Genomic DNA, 18,376 nt, shown 5'->3' with positions numbered 1-18,376 from the left:
ACAGCTATAAAAATATTTTGCCCATTTTAAATTGTAGGTTTGAAAATAGATATTGTCCTGCATGCACATTAAATAATAAATGGTAAACAACTGCCATTCATGTATATTAACTCTTTGTTTATAAGCTTTTCAATAGCTTAGTATGCATATCTGCAATCTTGTCAAGCTGATTTATTGCAGTCAATTACAATATTTAAAAGCTTTGCCTGCTGATTCAAATTAGACTGTGCTCAAATAATAGGATACCATCTGGGTTTATCATGCAGACATTTAAAAATGGATTGCTGTGTATATTTACCATCAATGAAGATTAACATTGGTTTTAAAATTAACTAAAATATACACATATGCCCCCAAATTACAAAGTCTTACGTAGTTGTTTAACTTTAGGCATGTGAGTAGTGCCAGAGTATAAACTGATTAAATAGTAAAGACTCTAATTGAAGATATGAAGTTATAAGGACTGGGCCCTTTTTAGGATAGAAAGAATCTTTGAGGCCTATTAGTTCTCATTCAGTTCCATGAGATTTTTTTCCTTAGTCCGATTTTTTAATTTTAGAGTACCGAATATACTCGTTCATAAGCCAAATATTTTTGGTAAAAATGTGATGCATCAAAGAGCAGGGGTCGGCTTATAAATGGGTCTGTATCAAAATTTAATGATTTAAAACTCTATGGCAGGGGTCGGCAACCTATGGCATGTGTGCCAAAGGTGGCATGCGAGCTGATTTACTGTGGCATACTGCTGCCAGCCTAGACGGAACCCCGGGTCGGCAGCCAGCTGAGTGGGGCCGGCAGCCAGGACCCTGGCTGGCAGGGGCTGGCAGATGGAACCCCAGACTGGCAGTGGGCTGAGCAGCTCAGCTTGCTGCCAGCCGGGGTCCCAGCCGCCGGCCCCATCAGCCTGCTGCCGGCCTGGGGTCCCAGCTGCCAGTCTGTTCAGCCTGCTGCCATTCTGGGGTTCCATCCGCCAGCCTGTAAATGTAAAATGTATTACTAGCACGCGAAACCTTAAATTACCACGAATAAAGGAAGACCTGGCACACAACTTCTGAAAGTTTGCCGACCCCTGCTCAATGGAATCATTGAATTCAATATCTAATACATTGTCGTTTTGTTTACCTGGAGCATCTGCAGGCCTGGAATCCCTCAACTCCCTGTGGCCACAGTTCGCCATTCCCAGCCAATGGGAGCTGCGGGAAGTGGCGTGCCTCCCTTTGGCTGGGAATGGGGAACCCAGCCACAGGGACTCGAGGGGCTCCACGCCTGAATATGCTCCAAGTAAACAAAATGTCCCAATCTGCCAGTGGCTTACAGGCCAGGAGCCAAAATTTTCCAACCTCTGAAATATAGGGTCGGCTTATGAAAGGGTCATGCAGTTTTTACTATTTTTACCTATCCATTTTGGGGGGCTGGCTTATAAATGAACGGGCTAATAAATGAGTATATACGGCATTTACTATGAATAAGTTTATACAGAAACAAAATGAAATTATATAAAAAAATTCAAATGGTCTGAACACAAAAGGGAGGAAATGTGGTGGTATGATAGAAACTATTATTTTTAACATCTTTGTATAATAGGGATCTCAAAACAGCCTTGTAACATAACTGTTACATATATTTTAACTTGATCGTTTTAAGCCATTTTATAAGAGGGAAAATATTAAAACTTGAGCAATGCAACTGACTTGAGATACCACTACATACCACAAGGGGGCATTTTAATTTTATCTGTAGGAATTTACACCTGACTCAGTAAAAACAAGCTATAAAAACAATCGACATAACATAAAAAGGGAGACTGATTCATTTCAGTTTTGGAATAAGTAAGTTTTCCATTAACATAACATTAGACAAGCTTACCAGAAGGGTTCACAAACAGCAAGTACCACAAAGGGATTGTGTTAGCAAGTATGAAAAATCGGGACAAGGCGTAGGAGGGTAATAGGAGCCCACATTAAGAAAAAGCCCCAAATATCAGGACTGTCCTTATAAAATAGGAACATCTGGTCACCCTAGATGATGAAGAATTGTATTGTGGTAGTACCTAAAGGCTCAACTCAGGGACTGGCGGCCTCATTGTTATATGTGTAAGCAGCATCTAGTACATAGACATTTTTCCCGCCTCTAATAATGTAGTCTAATATAGCCATAGCTGAAGACTATGTTTTGAGCACTGAAACATGTCTTAACTGACAATTAAAGGGATCAACAAAAATGTGTTGCAAAGTACAGATGGGCCTTTAAAGAATGAACAAAGGGACACTCTGGGGATACTTAAAAGTGGTTGTTTAAGACAGGGGATGCCTGTCGTGTAGGTTTCACTGATGTTCAGTTTTTTCTTCTTATGCAAGATTAAACTGTCAAACAAACATTAATTTTAACTGCTTTTCTAAAATCCAATAGAAAGCAAGATTTCTTTTAACCTTAGGCATATTGTATTAACATATACAATATGGCAAAGTAAATGGTGCTATTTGCACTGCTGTAATTAAAGGGTATCCCACTACTTGCACTATAATGTCTAGTATGGTATAGTCTGTTTCATAACATACTTGTAAATGTTCTCCCAGGTGAAAACACAGGCATGGCATATCATACAATGAATTCTGCCTCGAGCAGTGGGGCTGGAACAATTTGTATAGTGGGGATGCTGTGAGCCATTGAACCAAACTGTAAACCCTGTATATAATGGAAACCAGTTTAGCCAGGGGTGTGGCAGCATCCCTAGTTCCAGCACCTATGCCTGTGAGTTACTTTTTAAGAGGGAATGGGAAGGGCAGGGGAAGAGATTTCACGTAATATAGGGGAACCCATTTATAGGGAACTCTGTTACGGCAAAATTTCACCTATTGTTAAATATCACATAAGTTCCAAATTTCTACAATATATTTATACAGACTTTCATTCTCACGCAAAGCTTCACTTTCCTTATAAAAGGTCAAATTCTCATACCCTTTACACATGCTGAAAAGTATGCTCAGTGGCTCTACTAAAATCAATGGAGAGCTATTTGCAGAGTAAAGTGTTACTCAATACGAGTAAGATATGTTTCTAGAATAGATAAAGGGTGTTTTATTAAATCATGTTAACAAACACATTTTAACCACTATATTTTAGAATTGCAGTGTAAACAGGAAAGTTGTATTTTAATGTGTCAGCTGAGATGAACTATCACCTCAGCCAGATTTTAAAAATCAGTAGTGCAGTGCGAGCTCACATGCTTTAAAAACAAAACCAAAATTTAATCTAGAATATCTAGATGTACCTAAGAGTATCAGAATCTGCCCAAATTAAATTCCTGAATCCCACAGAGAAACTGAATGCAGCTACTCTGTGAAGGGGCTTGAAGCAAAAGATTCATTAGTGACTACAGATGAACTGCAGCCTAGTTTACCTGCACCCATCTCAATATCTGCAAACTCATGGACACTAGATTGGCTGATGATTGATCCAGTGACTCCCTGTGACCCACTATTCACTCCAATACTCCCCTCCATGTATGCAGACCCAACTGTACAGCTGTTAGTCTCCCCACCCCAACACAGGTGCCAGTCTGACAGAGAGAGAATTTATTTCACCCAGAGAAGTTTTTCTCACTTATAAACTGGGTTCCTTGTGCTAACTCCCTAGAATACAGCAATTATCTTCTAGATATGTGTCAAATTCCACATTCCAAAGGGATTATCATCTTCCCCCTCCCACTCTGCTCTTGCTGAGGGAAGGGGAGAAGAAGAAACTTTGCCACTAAATGGAGGAGGAGGAGGAGATAAAGGAGGAATTTCTGGCTCCATGTCTCGCTGCAGCTGGCTTATAGCAGGGTGTGACAATACAGACTTTCAGACTCATGAACAGCAGATTGCGTCTACAATATCAAGGGATGGAAAGAGCTCCTTCCACCACCATCGAGGTAAAGTGGAAGGCATGGAGGCTCCATATGCAACTACAACTGTGTCATGGGATCTAGTTACAATATGGACATTCCTTGCCATGCTGAAATGGATTTATCTCTGTAGTTCGGCCAGAATCTAAAGGTATTTAACTATGTCCCCAAAGGCTGTATTAGGGTTTGAGATATGGCTATGTTCTGCCTACGCTGTGCAAATAGAACGATTTTAACTGCTGGGGAGATCCACACTCTAATAGGATCCCGTAACACTACTTTATTTGAAGTGTTGATAAGATCTAAAAGAAATCCTGACTGACTCTTTTGCTGAGGGAGGGAAAGTACTTTACTATAACAGGGCTTCACTGTATTACACCAAATCTAGAACAGAATTAAACTACTGAACAACAACATTACTGGTAGGATTTTTCTTATTCAGAAATAAAAAAAATATTTAGAATCATGACTAAAAAGACAGGGTAACATCTATTCCTTAAACAACAACAATAAAAACAAAGTTGCTGAGAATGGTGTCAACACAGGAGTTTTGCCTCAACACTTTATTTCCTCATTTCTCCCGGGCTTTGTTTAGCTTTTTACCCCTTTGTTAGGCTATTATAATGGCCTGACAGGTACTGGAGTTTGTTTAATATAGGTTGTTGTTTTTGCTGATAAGAATTCCCTAAAAGCAGGACTCTGAGTGGACAACACATCTCAGAGAAAGACAATTACCGTCACTGGTAAGGTGATGGTCACCATCACATTGTCAGGTTCACAATGTTCAAGTTCCAAAAGGCCCACGCTGAGGCTATCACGATGATCAGACCTACATCCTGTGTCAGTTTCCTCAAGACCCTGGGTAACAGCAGAAAGGTATACATCAGACCAGGAGCCCATTGGATGAGAAATGGATCTGAGAAGGAACATGGGCTTGCTCCTCCCCTGAGACAGAACGTTGGGCACTTGCTGCTGTGACATGTTTCAAGTAGGTCCACGAGCAGGAATCTCCACCAGGAATGAGATTCTGAAGAAGTCTGTAGTAGGAGGTCCACAAGGACCAGAGAGGTATAGTGCTATCAGATTAAAGTGATGACAGATGCACCAGTCCCAGAGAAATACATCTTCCTGGCAGAGGGGATAGGTTCTGGGCCTCCCTGGCCTGTTGATGGAGTGCATTGTTGGGGTGTTGTCTGTCAGCATATGTATCATCAACCTTGGATGAGAGGCAGGAAAACCCTGCATGCCAGTCAGACAGCTCTGAGTTCCAGAACATTTATGTGTAGGGTGGACTCCTGTGGAAACCACTTCCCTTAATCTTTAGGTGGCTGAGATGTTCTCCCCACTCCTGAAAGGATGCATGCATAATTACAGTCTTTGTTGATAGAGGCACTGAAAAAGGTGCTGTGCTGAACAGCGTGAGTTTGATTCATCAATCAATCTAATGACAACAGTGTTTCTCGAGGAACTGTGACCGCCTGGTACATACTTTGTCTGTTTGGTAGATACAATGATTTTAACCACCCTTGCATGGGCCGAAGGTGAAGGTTAGCATACTGGGCCACATACATGAATGCCAATATATGCCCCAAGAGTGAGGCGGGTCCTTACCAGTATGCTGCGATAAGTCTAAAGTTGGTTGAAGAGGATGAACTTAGTCTGAAACCTCTGTTGAGGCCGGTACATTCTTCTGCAACCTAGAATCCAACAGTGCCCTGATAAAGTGTGTGTTCTGAGTCTGGGTCAAAGTGGATTTTTCTCTGTTGTCCTGAATTTCGAACATGGCAAAGGTATTTAGTGTCTTTTGAAGTGAGTCAGTCACTTACCGGGGGGAGGGGGAGAGAGAGAGGATTTCCTCCATACCAGCCAGTCATCTAAGTGGGGATATGCCTGGATTACTTGTCTTCTCAGATGAGCAGCCACCACAGCTAGGACTCTGTACAGCTTCTGGACAGGTGCAAGAATGTTAAATGTCCGCCAGGCTGTGGTATTTGTAAAGCTTCTGCCACTCTCTGTGCCAGGTCCTGGAACAGTTTAAAATCAGCTGCCATAGATGGCAGAAGGGGCATCACTGTCTCATCTGGTGTTAACAACGAGAAGTGGGTTTGAGAAGTAACTTCCTCCTCAACTTCGGCCTCCAGTTCCTCCCTTGCCTGCTATGGCGATTCAGAAGCCCTCGAGGTAGCAACTGAAGGAAGGTGCCTCCTCGGCTGCTAGTAGGTCACAGCCTGCCTGCCAGAGATCTGAGTATGGCCACTGCAATGAGAAGGAACCCAGTGGTTGGTATCATGGCTGACCAAACCAGGGGGGCTGTGGATCAGGAGGATGATATGTCTGATGTCAACAGTGAAACTTGGCAGGTGAGAAGAGCAGCAGGAAACCATGTCCACTTTCTGACCCTGATGATGAAAAGGGAAATTGTTGGCAAGTCAAGGGCTCTGGATTAACCTAGTGCCAGGGTCCTGATACTGGGCAGAGGAGAGTCTGGGGCATCAGACATCAAAAGATCCGTTGCAAATCGTAAGTCTGGCAGTACGGATGGCATCAGTACTGGTGGTGGTTGTCAGTGCTCAGATGCCTGTACCAATGGCGTTGGAGATGTGGACCTGACAGCAAGGCCTATTGGTGCCTGGCATACCACAGGCGGTACTGATGTCGATGTTTGTACCAACAGAGCCTTCCCCAGGGTGGATCTTATGTTTTTTTGCACCCCAACAGTACCAGTATTTCCTTGTCTGTGCCCACTGGGTCCTTAGGCAAACCCGACTTGCTCAGTCAGTCCGGTACTGTGTGTGCCTGGGGTACCAGATTTAGACAGCTTCGATGTCATCAGTACCGATGATGCTGAACAAGCCGGAGATCATTTTCAGCTTGATCGGGACTCGCTATGGGGACTCACGGACCTTTTCTTAGAAGCCTTATGCGAGTGGCTCACGGGCATATCCCTGGGCTCTCCTCCTTTGAAGTAGATGGTTGCTGTGTGGGCTCCCACTGAGACTCAGGAAGTTGAAGGGCTTACTCCATGATTAGGAGTTTGAGCCTCAATTCTTTGTCTTTCCTGGATCTGGGTTTCAGTTGCTGACACAAGCTACATTTCTGTGGAATGGGTTTCTCTCCCAGGGCGTGAACGCACTGCGAGTGTCCACTACTCACTGGAATAGATTCCTTTTAACTGAGGCACTTTTTGAAGCCAGAAAGCCAAGTATCTTCTGTCCATGGAGGTCCCCCTTCTCAGGAGGCTGGCGAAAGACAAAGTCCTTTACTTTTTTTTTTTTCTTTTAGGGGCGGCGCAATGGCCAAAATAAAATGTTAACAAAGTAAAGAAAGAAAAGAGGTTACAGGGAGACTAAAAATTAGCAATTCTAAAAGAGTTAATGATCCATGAATGGACAGTTATAATTCTGTCTCTAGCCAAGGGTGGTTGAGAAGGAACTGAGGAGGGTATGCCCATGCACAGTGGCTAGCCTCATGGCAGGCGATGAGCAGCACATGCATGGGTTGAATGGACACTGCTACCAAAGTTCTCTGCTCAGCAGTGCAGGGACGCAGACACACCTACAGTGGAGCACCCATAGGGACACTACTTGAAGAAGAGTAGCACCCTATAAAAAGATTAAAATTCCATATAAATTCCCTCAGCTTAGTTCTTAGTTCTCTTCACCTTATCTCCGAAAATTTATAGTGGAAACAGTGTGGTGAAAATGATTAAAGGCATGGAAAGACTTCCGTGTGAAGAGAGCTGAAAAAGATGGGAACTCTTTAGTTTACGAAGAAAATTAATAAGAAGGAATATAATAAAGGTACATAAAATGATGGCGCACAGAAGGTGGATTTATGAAAACTTTAAGTTATGTCTAAATAATAAGCCAGGGCCCTCCTTGCACCTAAAGTAGAGGGAGGGGCAGCAAATGATGGACTGGTTGACATGAAAATCAGAAACCATCTTTGTCAAAAACCTGGGATCAAGCCAACGAACAACCTTATCTTTAGGGAGAATCAGCTATAAGAGCATTCTGTTCACTCATCTTTCTGGCAGACGTTATAGCAACAATTAAAGCCATTTTAACAGATAAAATAATGTGAAGAACACTCAGCAAAAGGTTCAAAGGGTGGCTTCATCAGCCTCACTAGAACCAAACTGAAATGGAAAGAAGAGACAGGCTCTCTCAACGGAGGATACATATTAGACAAGCCCTTCACAAACATCTTAATAGTATTATGTACAAACAATGATCTTCCATCAACTAAAATATGATAGGCAAAAATGGCTGTCAAATGACTCCTTAGATGAATTACATAACCCTTCAGACATTAAAAGCATCAAATATTACAGAACACAGAGAATGGATGTTGAAGCAGAAGACTTGCCCTTGCCAGTCATCCAAGTCACAAATCTGGGCCATTTTGACCACTAACATTGTCTGGTTCACTGCTTCCTAGTATTAATCAGCATATTTTGAATAGCCAAGAAACAAGACTACTGAAGATCAGACAGACTCAAAGTCCAGCCTTCTATAGCTAATCGTTCAAATAAACGTAAGCAAAAATATCTTGTCTTCTCAGATGAGCCGCTACCACAGAGAGGCATTTTGTATATACTCAGGGTGCTGTTGAGAGGACAGATGGCAGCACTTTGTATTGGAAATGGCATCCTTCCACCATGCATTCAAGGTTTTTGCTATGAATGAGACTTACTGAAATGTAAAATATGCATACTTTAAATCGAGAGTCGTGAACAAATCTAAAAGGAAAGGTAAGGATTATGGAGGCAGAGGTTAATATATGGAACCAAAATTTCCAGATGTACTTGTGCAGGTTCCTTAAATTCAAGACTACATGAACCCCTCCAACCATCTTTCTTCTGTACCAGAAAATACTGTGAATAAACCCCCTAACCTCTGAGATGTTCTGGCACCTTTTCGACTGCCCGTCAGAAGCAATTATTGATTCCTGAAAGAAGAAGATCCTTGTGAAAATGGTCCCTGAAAAGGGAGAGGCGGGTGGAATTTTTAGGGGGTAGTTTCTCAAATTGTATGTCATAGCCCTTTTATATCATTTCTAGAACCCATTGGTCCGATGTAACTTGTCTCCAACTGCCAATAAAAATGAGCTAGCCTGCCTCCAAACAAAAGGGTAGAAAGATCCTGACTGAATGGTTCTTGACTCTTGAACGTCCCATCAAATCTGCAGTCTGGTGTTTTGCAACAAGGATATCACAAAGATGGCAGGCTGTTTGGATTTAGACTACAACTTAAAATGCCTCCTCTTACGGATGACTGATATGAAGGCGGCTGTGGTAACTTTGGTGCTTTTGAATAGCCAAAAAATAAGAGGACTGGGAGTAAAACTCCCTTAGGTTAATGAAAGGAAGGAGTTGGAGGTCTTTTGGACCCTGGGTCCCAAAACCATCCTGATCCAGAAGGTCTGGCCTCAATGGCTTCCTTAAGTGGCAGGACCTGTAGACAAGTCTGCCTATCCTTGCAGGCCCTGGGCATAAAGATCCAACAGATGGAACAGGCAGAAGAAGAGATGCCTTCTCCCAGGCACCTGATCATCTGACACTTCGAAGATATCTGGGCATGATGTACATCATTTAAAACCTGACTTCTTTAGCTTTGGTTCCGCTATAACCCTGACCTACAAAAAACCAAACAAACAAACTACATTAAGCTAACTAACTAACCCCAATAAACAAACATCAAGGAGAAAAGACTCTGGATCCAAAGATATCAGAATGGTTCACTTTCGTCCATGCATGTGGTAGGAAGGAACTGGGGTGGTAAAGGGTGCTCAGTCCGTTACATAGCTTTTTTCTCAAGACTTTGGGAGATGCCAAGAGGACAGGTTGGAGTTATGAGAGTGCTCTAACAGACACTGCTGGGAGCAAGGTTCTACCATAAGGCACCACAAGGTGACACAGAACCCATAAGTGTAAAGATGCAAAGCCACTCAAAGTAATAGTGTAGGTTACATCTTCCAAAGTACTTTAGAGGACCTTTGGAAACTGCAGGACCACACCCAAAAGCTCATAATAAAAACCACAGATATAAGAGAAAGATCTGTTCAATAAAATAAATAAATCAAATATAACCTAACACTAAATATACAGATAGACTATTTTTTAGAAAATGTAGCAAAACATATTTAAACAACGTAGACACTAAAGGTCAATTTTAACAGTGAAAAGCTACCAGAATGAAGATAATGTTTGAGAAACAAATTTGTGGATGCATGGCTCCTGCAAACACCATGGTAAAAAAAGGAACAAAGGATTACTCATCAAAGCATACTGTACTCGTAGTATATGCAACCCAGACTGAACAGCAGAGCTTTTTTAAAAAAGAAAGTCTTCGCTAATCAAGCAATTAATAAGGATCCTGTATACCATTCATTCAAGACCATATGAGCAGAGGAGCATGGCTCCATAGATACATTTATTGTTGGGGGGTGGGGGGACAGAGAAGACATTTCTAAGATAATTTGAATTCATCTTTATATAATGGTCCATAATATTATCTTACATTTATATAGTACCTGTCATTCTAAAGGATCTCAAAGGCCTTCAAAAGCTTTCTAAGTACAGGAATTATATCACCTACCAATGAACACAGTCACCCGAGATGGAAACATGGCAGTTATTTAACTGCACATAAGAACAAAGTACTATTCAGACGACTGATCCAGAACCCATTTGATGTCTTTTCATTTATTTTAATGGGTTTTGATCTTGTCTTAGAGAAGAAAATTAAGAATACCACATCAAAGAAGAGTTTTGTGTAGGTTCAAAAGCTTGTCTCTTCTACCAACAGAAGTTGATCCAATAAAAGATATTATCTCACCCACCCTGTCTCGCTAATATCAATCTGAAGTCACCATGGACATTTTTGGTAGATAGTAACTAGCTTTCAGCATTCCTCCATATCAAATTCATATGCCTCATCTTTACCTTCAGAGTCATCCCAATTCCACCTGCTAACGTCTCATCCCTAGTTGCATGCTGCTCCTCTGAGCGTACCCTACACTCTGACAAATCAGTTCCGCTCCCTTGATGCTCCCTTTGTCTCCTAGGTGTGCTCTCACACCTTTGCTCATGACATTGCCAGTTCCTTCACAACTCTGTGGTATGCAATCCCCTCTTCTTTCCTTCCAAGTCACCATTACATTTTCAATCACCAGCCTTCACCCTGTATTTACTCCGGACATTGACCTAAATCTGATATATTATTTTAAAAAGAACTCCCAAGAAGCATGTGTAGCAATATGCTTATAATCTTACACTTCTATAATGCTCATCCAAGCATGCCCTTCTTCCTCACTCTTGTTTTGTTTTCGTTTTTAAAACCATTCCTTGCTGTGTTGTCTATTTCAGAGTGTAAGTAACTTGAGTCAGAGATTTGTCTCATTTAATTGCTAGTGAATTCCCTTAGTACTCAATTAATAAATTAATCATAATCCAAAGAGGAGTTTGACTAGGACACAAAAGGTATACATCCCTTGCAAAACTGGAAAAATGAAAAGGGAACACATTTCATGTTTCAAAACTAGCTGTATAACAAGAAAATAGTAACTGTTCCTATATTTGTAATGCAGAAAAATTATGGAATATAGTTATTGTGACTTACATAACTATATACAAATATTTTAGTCTTCACTGACATAACTTAAGATAAAAAGCAATTTTTTAATATTTAATAATATACAATTTTAATATTTTCTTCTCTTATCAGATGACTGATACCATGTAGAGATATTTCAGGAAAGAGAACAGTTAGTACTTTCAGGGATCGCATTCCAAATAAGAGCTTCTGCAATATATTAGTAATTCGTTGTCAAATAAAAGAGCTATTTACTTTTTACAAGATTGCCACAGACACATGAAGTTCTGTCCAGGTTTTTTCACTTGCTCGCCATGTTGACTTGGTGTTGGGTATGAAGAAGGCTGCAAATTGATCTGCTGGCCCTGTACTTGCATTGTTGGTACCGGTGTCACAGGTGTGCTCTGTAGAAAAGTTTCAAACACAAAGAGTTAAAACAACATACTAGAAGATAAGAACACACACTTTCCAGTTTATTCTGTTGCTTTTTATATTACACTTTATTAACAATGAAGTTTTAGATTTTAACCCACTGAACTCTGAGTAAGTGGTAACATATGTAATAGTGAAACTAGAGGAAATTATTATTTGATAACCCTTGAATTATATTTTGTACAGATTCTTCTGATATCTTAATTGCTGTAATATAAGCACATATTCAAATACTGAATTATGAATCAAAGGAACACAATATTTGGTTACTTCTGCAGCATCCACATAGGCAGCTTTTTAAAAAGTAATTTTTGACCTTTCGCAATAAACAAAACATGCACATTAACAATAACTATACAGGAGTAGTAACTTTATAGTGAAGAGTCATGTTATTAATTATTTGAGAGTGCAGTTTAAAGTATGAGTTACACAATTTTTGGCCTCCTGTCACATATTTTAGACCTTTTCTGTTCCACTTACAAGAAATATCATTCACTAACTCAATACACCTTGAACACCTAAACTGAACCCTTTCACAGAGGATTCAATGCACTATCTTTACGAGGATTCAATGCACTATCTTTACAAGTCAGTTTAAGTAGATATGTAAAAATGAGGCATCAAATGTTACTACCACTTTTGAAAATTTCACCCACTCACTCATTCTCTCTCAAATGTAAAATGACCCAGTGTGATTTGGTTAGTGTATGGAGAACTAAAGGACTTTCTCATGGACTCCACATGAGCAAAGATTCTTTGAGTTCCTGTAAAAAAATTAGCTTGTGTACCGTTATAGAGCCTGCTAGAAGCCTAGCATTCCTGACCAGCCATATAACATAACAATGTGCTTTATGAGGAAGTAAAACCATTTCAGTATGGAAACCCACCCTCCATCCCCCAATGTTTCAAGGGACTGTTTTTAAAAATGAGTAAAAATCATCTTTTTACCCTTTACAGGTCACTTTTAAAACTCGGTATGAGCCTTTTTGGTTCTTAATGATATAAAAAGAAAGGCTGAAATATGGATCCCCTACCCTCAAAAAAGAGTATGTATTCCCCCCTGTATGTTGCTTACATCTGAAATACAGGTCTTTCCATACTATTTTTCCTACAAGTCTCTGGACAACTGGAGCACTAGTAAGATGATGACACCAAAGATATTAGAGCCACTGAACAACAGAAATTCAACAATTTATTTGTTTAATTTAAGGCTAAAAGAGCTCATGATATATATCTATGACCTTCAATAAGAACTCCTCAAAAATAAAAACCTGACACTCCTAATCTTCCTAAGGTTAAAAACAAAAACAGTAGTGTGTGTAAAAGGCCCAAATAAACCCACCTTTCAGGCTTCCCTTTATACACAGAATCAGAGAAATGGAGGTCTCTTCCAGTCCTAAATAAGTCATCAATTCCAGTCTCCTGTGCTGTGGCAGGCCCACCTAAACTAGACCATCCCTGACAGCCTGTTTTTAAAATCCTTCAATGACAGGGATACCACAGCCTCTCTTGGAAGCCTATTTCCAGAGCGTAACTATCTGTATAGTTAGAAAGTTTCCCCCACTATCAACCTAAATCTTCTATGGGGCATATTAAGCCCATTACTTATTGTCCAATCTTCAGTGGACCTGGAGAACAATTGATCACATCCTCTTTGTTACAGACCTTAACATATTTGAAAACAGTTACCAAGATCCCCTCTCAGTCTTCCCTTCTCAAGGCTAAAGACGCTCAGTTTTTTTAACTTTCGCCACAGGCCAGGTTTTCTACAACATTCATCATTTGTGTTGCTTTCCTCTGGACTCTCTCCAATTTGTGCACATCCTTCCTAAAGTGTGATGCCCAGAACTGGACACAGTACTCCAGCTAAGGCCTGCCGAATACTAAACAGAGCAGCACATTTACTGTATGTGACTTACATACAACACTCCTGTTTATACACTCCATAATGATATTAGCCTTTTTGGCAGCTGTATTACATTGCTGAGTCATATTCATAACCCCTAGATCCTTTTCAGCAATACCACCACCTAGGCAGTTATTCCCCATTTTGTAGTTGTGCATTTGATTTTTCACAAGTGAAGTATTCTGCATTGTCTTGATGAAATTTCATCATGTTGATTTCAGACCAATTCTCCAATTTGTCAAAATCATTTTGAATTCTGATCCTGTCCTTCAAAGTGCTTGCAACTCTCTCCAGCTTGGTGTAATCTACAACATTTACAAACTCACTCTCCACTCCATTAGCCAAGTCATTAATGCAAATATTGAACAGTACCAGACTCAAGACTGATCTCTGCGGGACTCCATGTTTGACAACAAACTACTGATAACTACCCCAGGTATGGTCTTTCAACCACTTGTGCGCTCACTTTATAATCATTTCATTTATACCACATTTTCTTAGTTTATGAGAATGTCATGTGGGACTGTGTCAAAACCCTTACTAGAATCAAGATATATCACATCTTTTGTTTCTCGTCCTCTACTAGGCCAGTAATCCAGTCAAAGAAGGAAATTAGATTGTTTCGACATGTTCTGTCCTTGCCAAATCCGTGCTGGCTATTCTTTATAACCCTATTATCCTCCAGGTACTTACAAACGGATTGTTTAATAATTTGTTCCAGTATTTTTCTAGGTATCAAAGTTAGGTTGGCTGGTCTATAATACCCCGGATCCTGTGTGTTCCCCCTTTATAAAGATAGGTACTATGTTTTTCTTCCCTAGTCTTTTGGGATCTCACCTGTCCTCCAGCAGTTCTCAAAGATAATTACTAATGGTTCAAGATTGCTTCTGCTAGTTCCTTAAATACCCAAGGATGAATTTCATCAAGCCCTGACAACCTGAATAAATCTAACTGATCTAAATATTCTTTAGCCTGTTCTTTCCCTATTTTGGCTTGCATTCCTTCTGCGTTGTTGTTAATATTACTTGTAGTTGAGTATCTGGACAGCATTAACCTTTCAGAGAAAACTGAAGCAAAATAGGCTTAAAAACATCAGCTTTCTTGATGCATTAGCTCTCCTACCCTGCTCAGCAGAGAGCGTATGCTTTCCTTCGTCTTTTTCTTACTCCTAATGTATTTAAGGAACCTTTTCTGATTGCCTTTTATGTCCTTGCTAGATCTAACTCATTTAGACTTTCTGATTTTGTTAGTACATGCCTGCGCTATTCTTCTGTACTCTTCTTTAGCAATTTGTGCATCATGGAAGAGAAAAAGGATAAGGGTCAATTTTTTCTTTTCAAGTCACCTTCAAAAATTATGTACAATACTTTGCTTAAGTCTTTTCAACATCATTCCTCAGTATTTCTAGATTAGTGTTATGGGAACTGAAATCAACAAACTATTTAAACATGTTTCATTTGTACACTATACTTATATGGTTTTCTCTGCTATTTCTTACAGGTAACATATAGAGTACTAATCAGTTACTCAGGAAATACCAACTCTGGCAAACCATAGGTAAGCACTATTGGAATTGCCAAAACAGTAAAACAAAAAGAAATTTGCAAACCATGAAAGCCAGGAAGGGGAAAGCTTACAAAAACATTATGAAAAGTATGTAGCGCCTATGGTCCATGAGTTAAAAAAATATGTCTGCTGCTGCCTAAAGAAGAGGAATTGATGTCCAACTATCCATAAATAAGAATAACTTTGAAATTATACAACGGTTTTCATCTTAGGATCGCAAAGCTATTTTACAAGCACTAAACAATGAATCCTCACAAAACACCTTATGTTGTAGGAAAATTCAAGTGGACACTATAAGAATCACATTAAACAACAGTAAAAGAAAATTAAGATTGCAAAATCAAACACTCAAAAGTTAGATTGCCCATGCAACCTTAATTTGCTCCCCTTGTGCATATGGGTTATGATACAGTCTTTAATTACAAAATTACATTTTTCCACAGGACCCCTGCTTCCTTCAATATACAGTACAGAGTGTGCTTTGGGAATAAGTCAGGGTTCTGTAATGAAGGACACTTGTTTGTAAGTCTCCATCTTGTTTGTTGCTTGACATCGCACCCTTAATATTCTTTTAACATATTTTTAACTGTAATTTCCCAAGTTTAAAAAAACTGAAAAACAGAAATTTAATCCTGTGGAACCATACTGAATCCCCAAATAGGTCACCAGCAGGGCTAGGACCTTTACATAAACAATACAGATATCTACCATTTGAGCTCACGGAGTATATGGTAGCACTAGAAGGCTATCTTCTATGTGGACCTAACACACACTTTGGCAGTGGGTTTCACAGCTATTTGCTAGATCATCAGGAATGTAGAGACTCCAGAATTCTGGGTTCTATTCCAGGTTTTACAGAGGAGTGTTCTCTAATGGTTACAGACCCTTCTGTTCCTATCACCCTTCCACCACCACCAGCTGCTAACCCACTGGCTCATGATCATCTTCCCTCCCCCTCCGCATCCCTGCCTGGCTCCTGACTCCATCCCTATCCTCCCCATTGTATGGCTCCTGCCCTCCCACACTCTTCTCTTATCCTCTCCCCTTCCCAGCTCCTACCGTTCCTACTCACTCTGCTTCCGCTGTCGTCCCCACCATCTTCTGCCTCCTGCTCTTAAGCCTCCCCCCACACCAACCCCAGGTTCCTATACTCCCTCTGAATTCCTGTTGCTGTCCCTCTGCCCTTGCATCTCTTCCCCTCTCCCGCCTCCCGCCCCCACACTGCTCCCCATGTCTCTGCATTCCTTCAGGCAACTTCCTCCTTCTCCATGCTGTTTGGCTACCACCAGGGGAGAACTAAAAGCACTGGAAAGAGTCTTCCTGCTCTCAGTTCCTATGCCTGGTGACACAGCAGCTCCTACAGCCCAGGGATGGATCACGCTCAGTTGCTCTGTAGAGATAGTATATGAGAGAGTCTGGTCAGCACAAAGGAGCGGTAAAGAGATGGAGTATGGTCATTGCAGATGGAATCATTGGAGAATGTAGCTGTCAAATTCTAACAAAAATCCACTGAGCATGTGTGAACTGAGATTTTTCAGCAAACTATAACTTGATCAAATGTTGGCAGTTTCATGGGGATGACAAAAGGAACATCCCTGATGCCAGAATAATCTCTCCTGCCGAATTTTAAGTCCCTGCTCCAAAGCACAAAAGCATTAGAGCTCTCCAGCAAACAGGTTTAACAATTTTTTAAACATAACTATATTCCCCCCTTCATTTCATTATAAGAAATGGCTGAAGGGATCTACCAAAAATTTTACAAAAATCTGCCTGAAACTAACACCTCACATGGAAAATTTCAGCCCAAACTTCTGAAGTTTGGCAAAGTTATAAGCAAATGAAAACAGCATTTTATAATGGAAAGTGTTGGGCAACTCTAACTGTAGACTTCGCTACCTGTTCAGTCTGTAATAAAGAACACAACAGTGGCATGCCCAAATTCTTGAGATCATTTCTTGTAGGGGGCAGTACTTCCAAAATGCCAGCAGAAACAGTATGTCTACACTGCAAAGTGAAGGTGTGACTGTAGCAATGGGTACTTTTAGGTTACGTTGTAAATAAGAAGCAGGCAGCAGTATCTCCCGTCAATGTAAACAAATTTGTTTGTCTTAGCGATTGGCAGAATAAAAAGTAGGACTGAGTGGACTTGTAGGCTCTAAAGTTTTACACTGTTTTGTTTTTGATTGCAGTTATGTAACCAAAAAAATCTGCATTTAAAAGTTACACTTTCATGATAAAGAGACTGCACTTCAGTATTTGCATGAGGTGAATTGAAAAATACTATTTATTTTGTTCATCATTTTACAGTAACATATTTGTAATAAAAATAATATAAAGTGAGCACTGTGCACTTTGTATTCTGTGTTGTAATTGAAATCAATATTGAAAATGTTGCAAAACATCCAAAAATATTTAATAAATTTCAATTGGTATTCTATTGTTACAAGCGCGGTTAATTTTTTTAATCGTGAGCAATTTTTGAGTTAATCACGTGAATTAACTGCGATTAACTGACACCCCTAATATAAAGCATAGGAGAGAGACAAGGTGGAGGAAATATCTTTGATAGGCCAACTTCTGTTGGTGAGAGAGACAAGTTTTTGAGCTTACAGAGCCCTTCTTCTAATATCCTGAGACCAACACAGCTACAACCACACTGCATAAAATTTATTATATTCATTTAATTCATGCTGCAATCCATGTCTCAATGCTCATATTTCAATGTTACTCAACCTCAGGCAACTCTGTTAAAAGTGGTAAATAACATCTTTGAAATAAGGCCGCCTACTATCCTTTAAATTTCAGTTTTAGATAAAAATGTAAGCACAAACACAAAGGACCCGTCATCTGCAAAATCCAGCTGTCCACTCTACCAAAACACCTCACTTTTAAAATGACTACTCTAATCAAAGGGTCTATACTGGGTTTTGAGCCACCAGTGAAGCTACACAAGTGCAAACCCTGTAGATGATGTGTGTCAGTAGAACAGTG

At 40.2% G+C, this 18,376-nt stretch overlaps 1 protein-coding gene across 3 annotated transcripts in view; it reads right to left on the bottom strand.

Moving 5' to 3' along the window:
* Positions 1-18,376, bottom strand: part of ARID2 (AT-rich interaction domain 2) — a 165,731-nt gene that overhangs the window by 14,966 nt on the left and 132,389 nt on the right. For all 3 annotated transcript variants that reach the window (XR_007772046.1, XM_050936013.1, XM_050936014.1), the window contains one exon: positions 11,737-11,885. Coding sequence is in view for 2 of the 3 variants with exons in the window: in XM_050936013.1 (XP_050791970.1) it covers positions 11,737-11,885 (149 nt within the window). In the remaining variant the exon portion in view is untranslated. The remainder of the gene's footprint in view (positions 1-11,736; positions 11,886-18,376) is intronic.

This window comes from Gopherus flavomarginatus, chromosome 1 (assembly GCF_025201925.1).
Source record: "Gopherus flavomarginatus isolate rGopFla2 chromosome 1, rGopFla2.mat.asm, whole genome shotgun sequence".
In the NCBI taxonomy this organism is placed as follows: domain Eukaryota; kingdom Metazoa; phylum Chordata; order Testudines; family Testudinidae; genus Gopherus; species Gopherus flavomarginatus.
The sequence above is the reverse complement of the archived record's forward strand: the minus strand, read 5'-3'. Positions and strand labels throughout refer to the sequence as shown.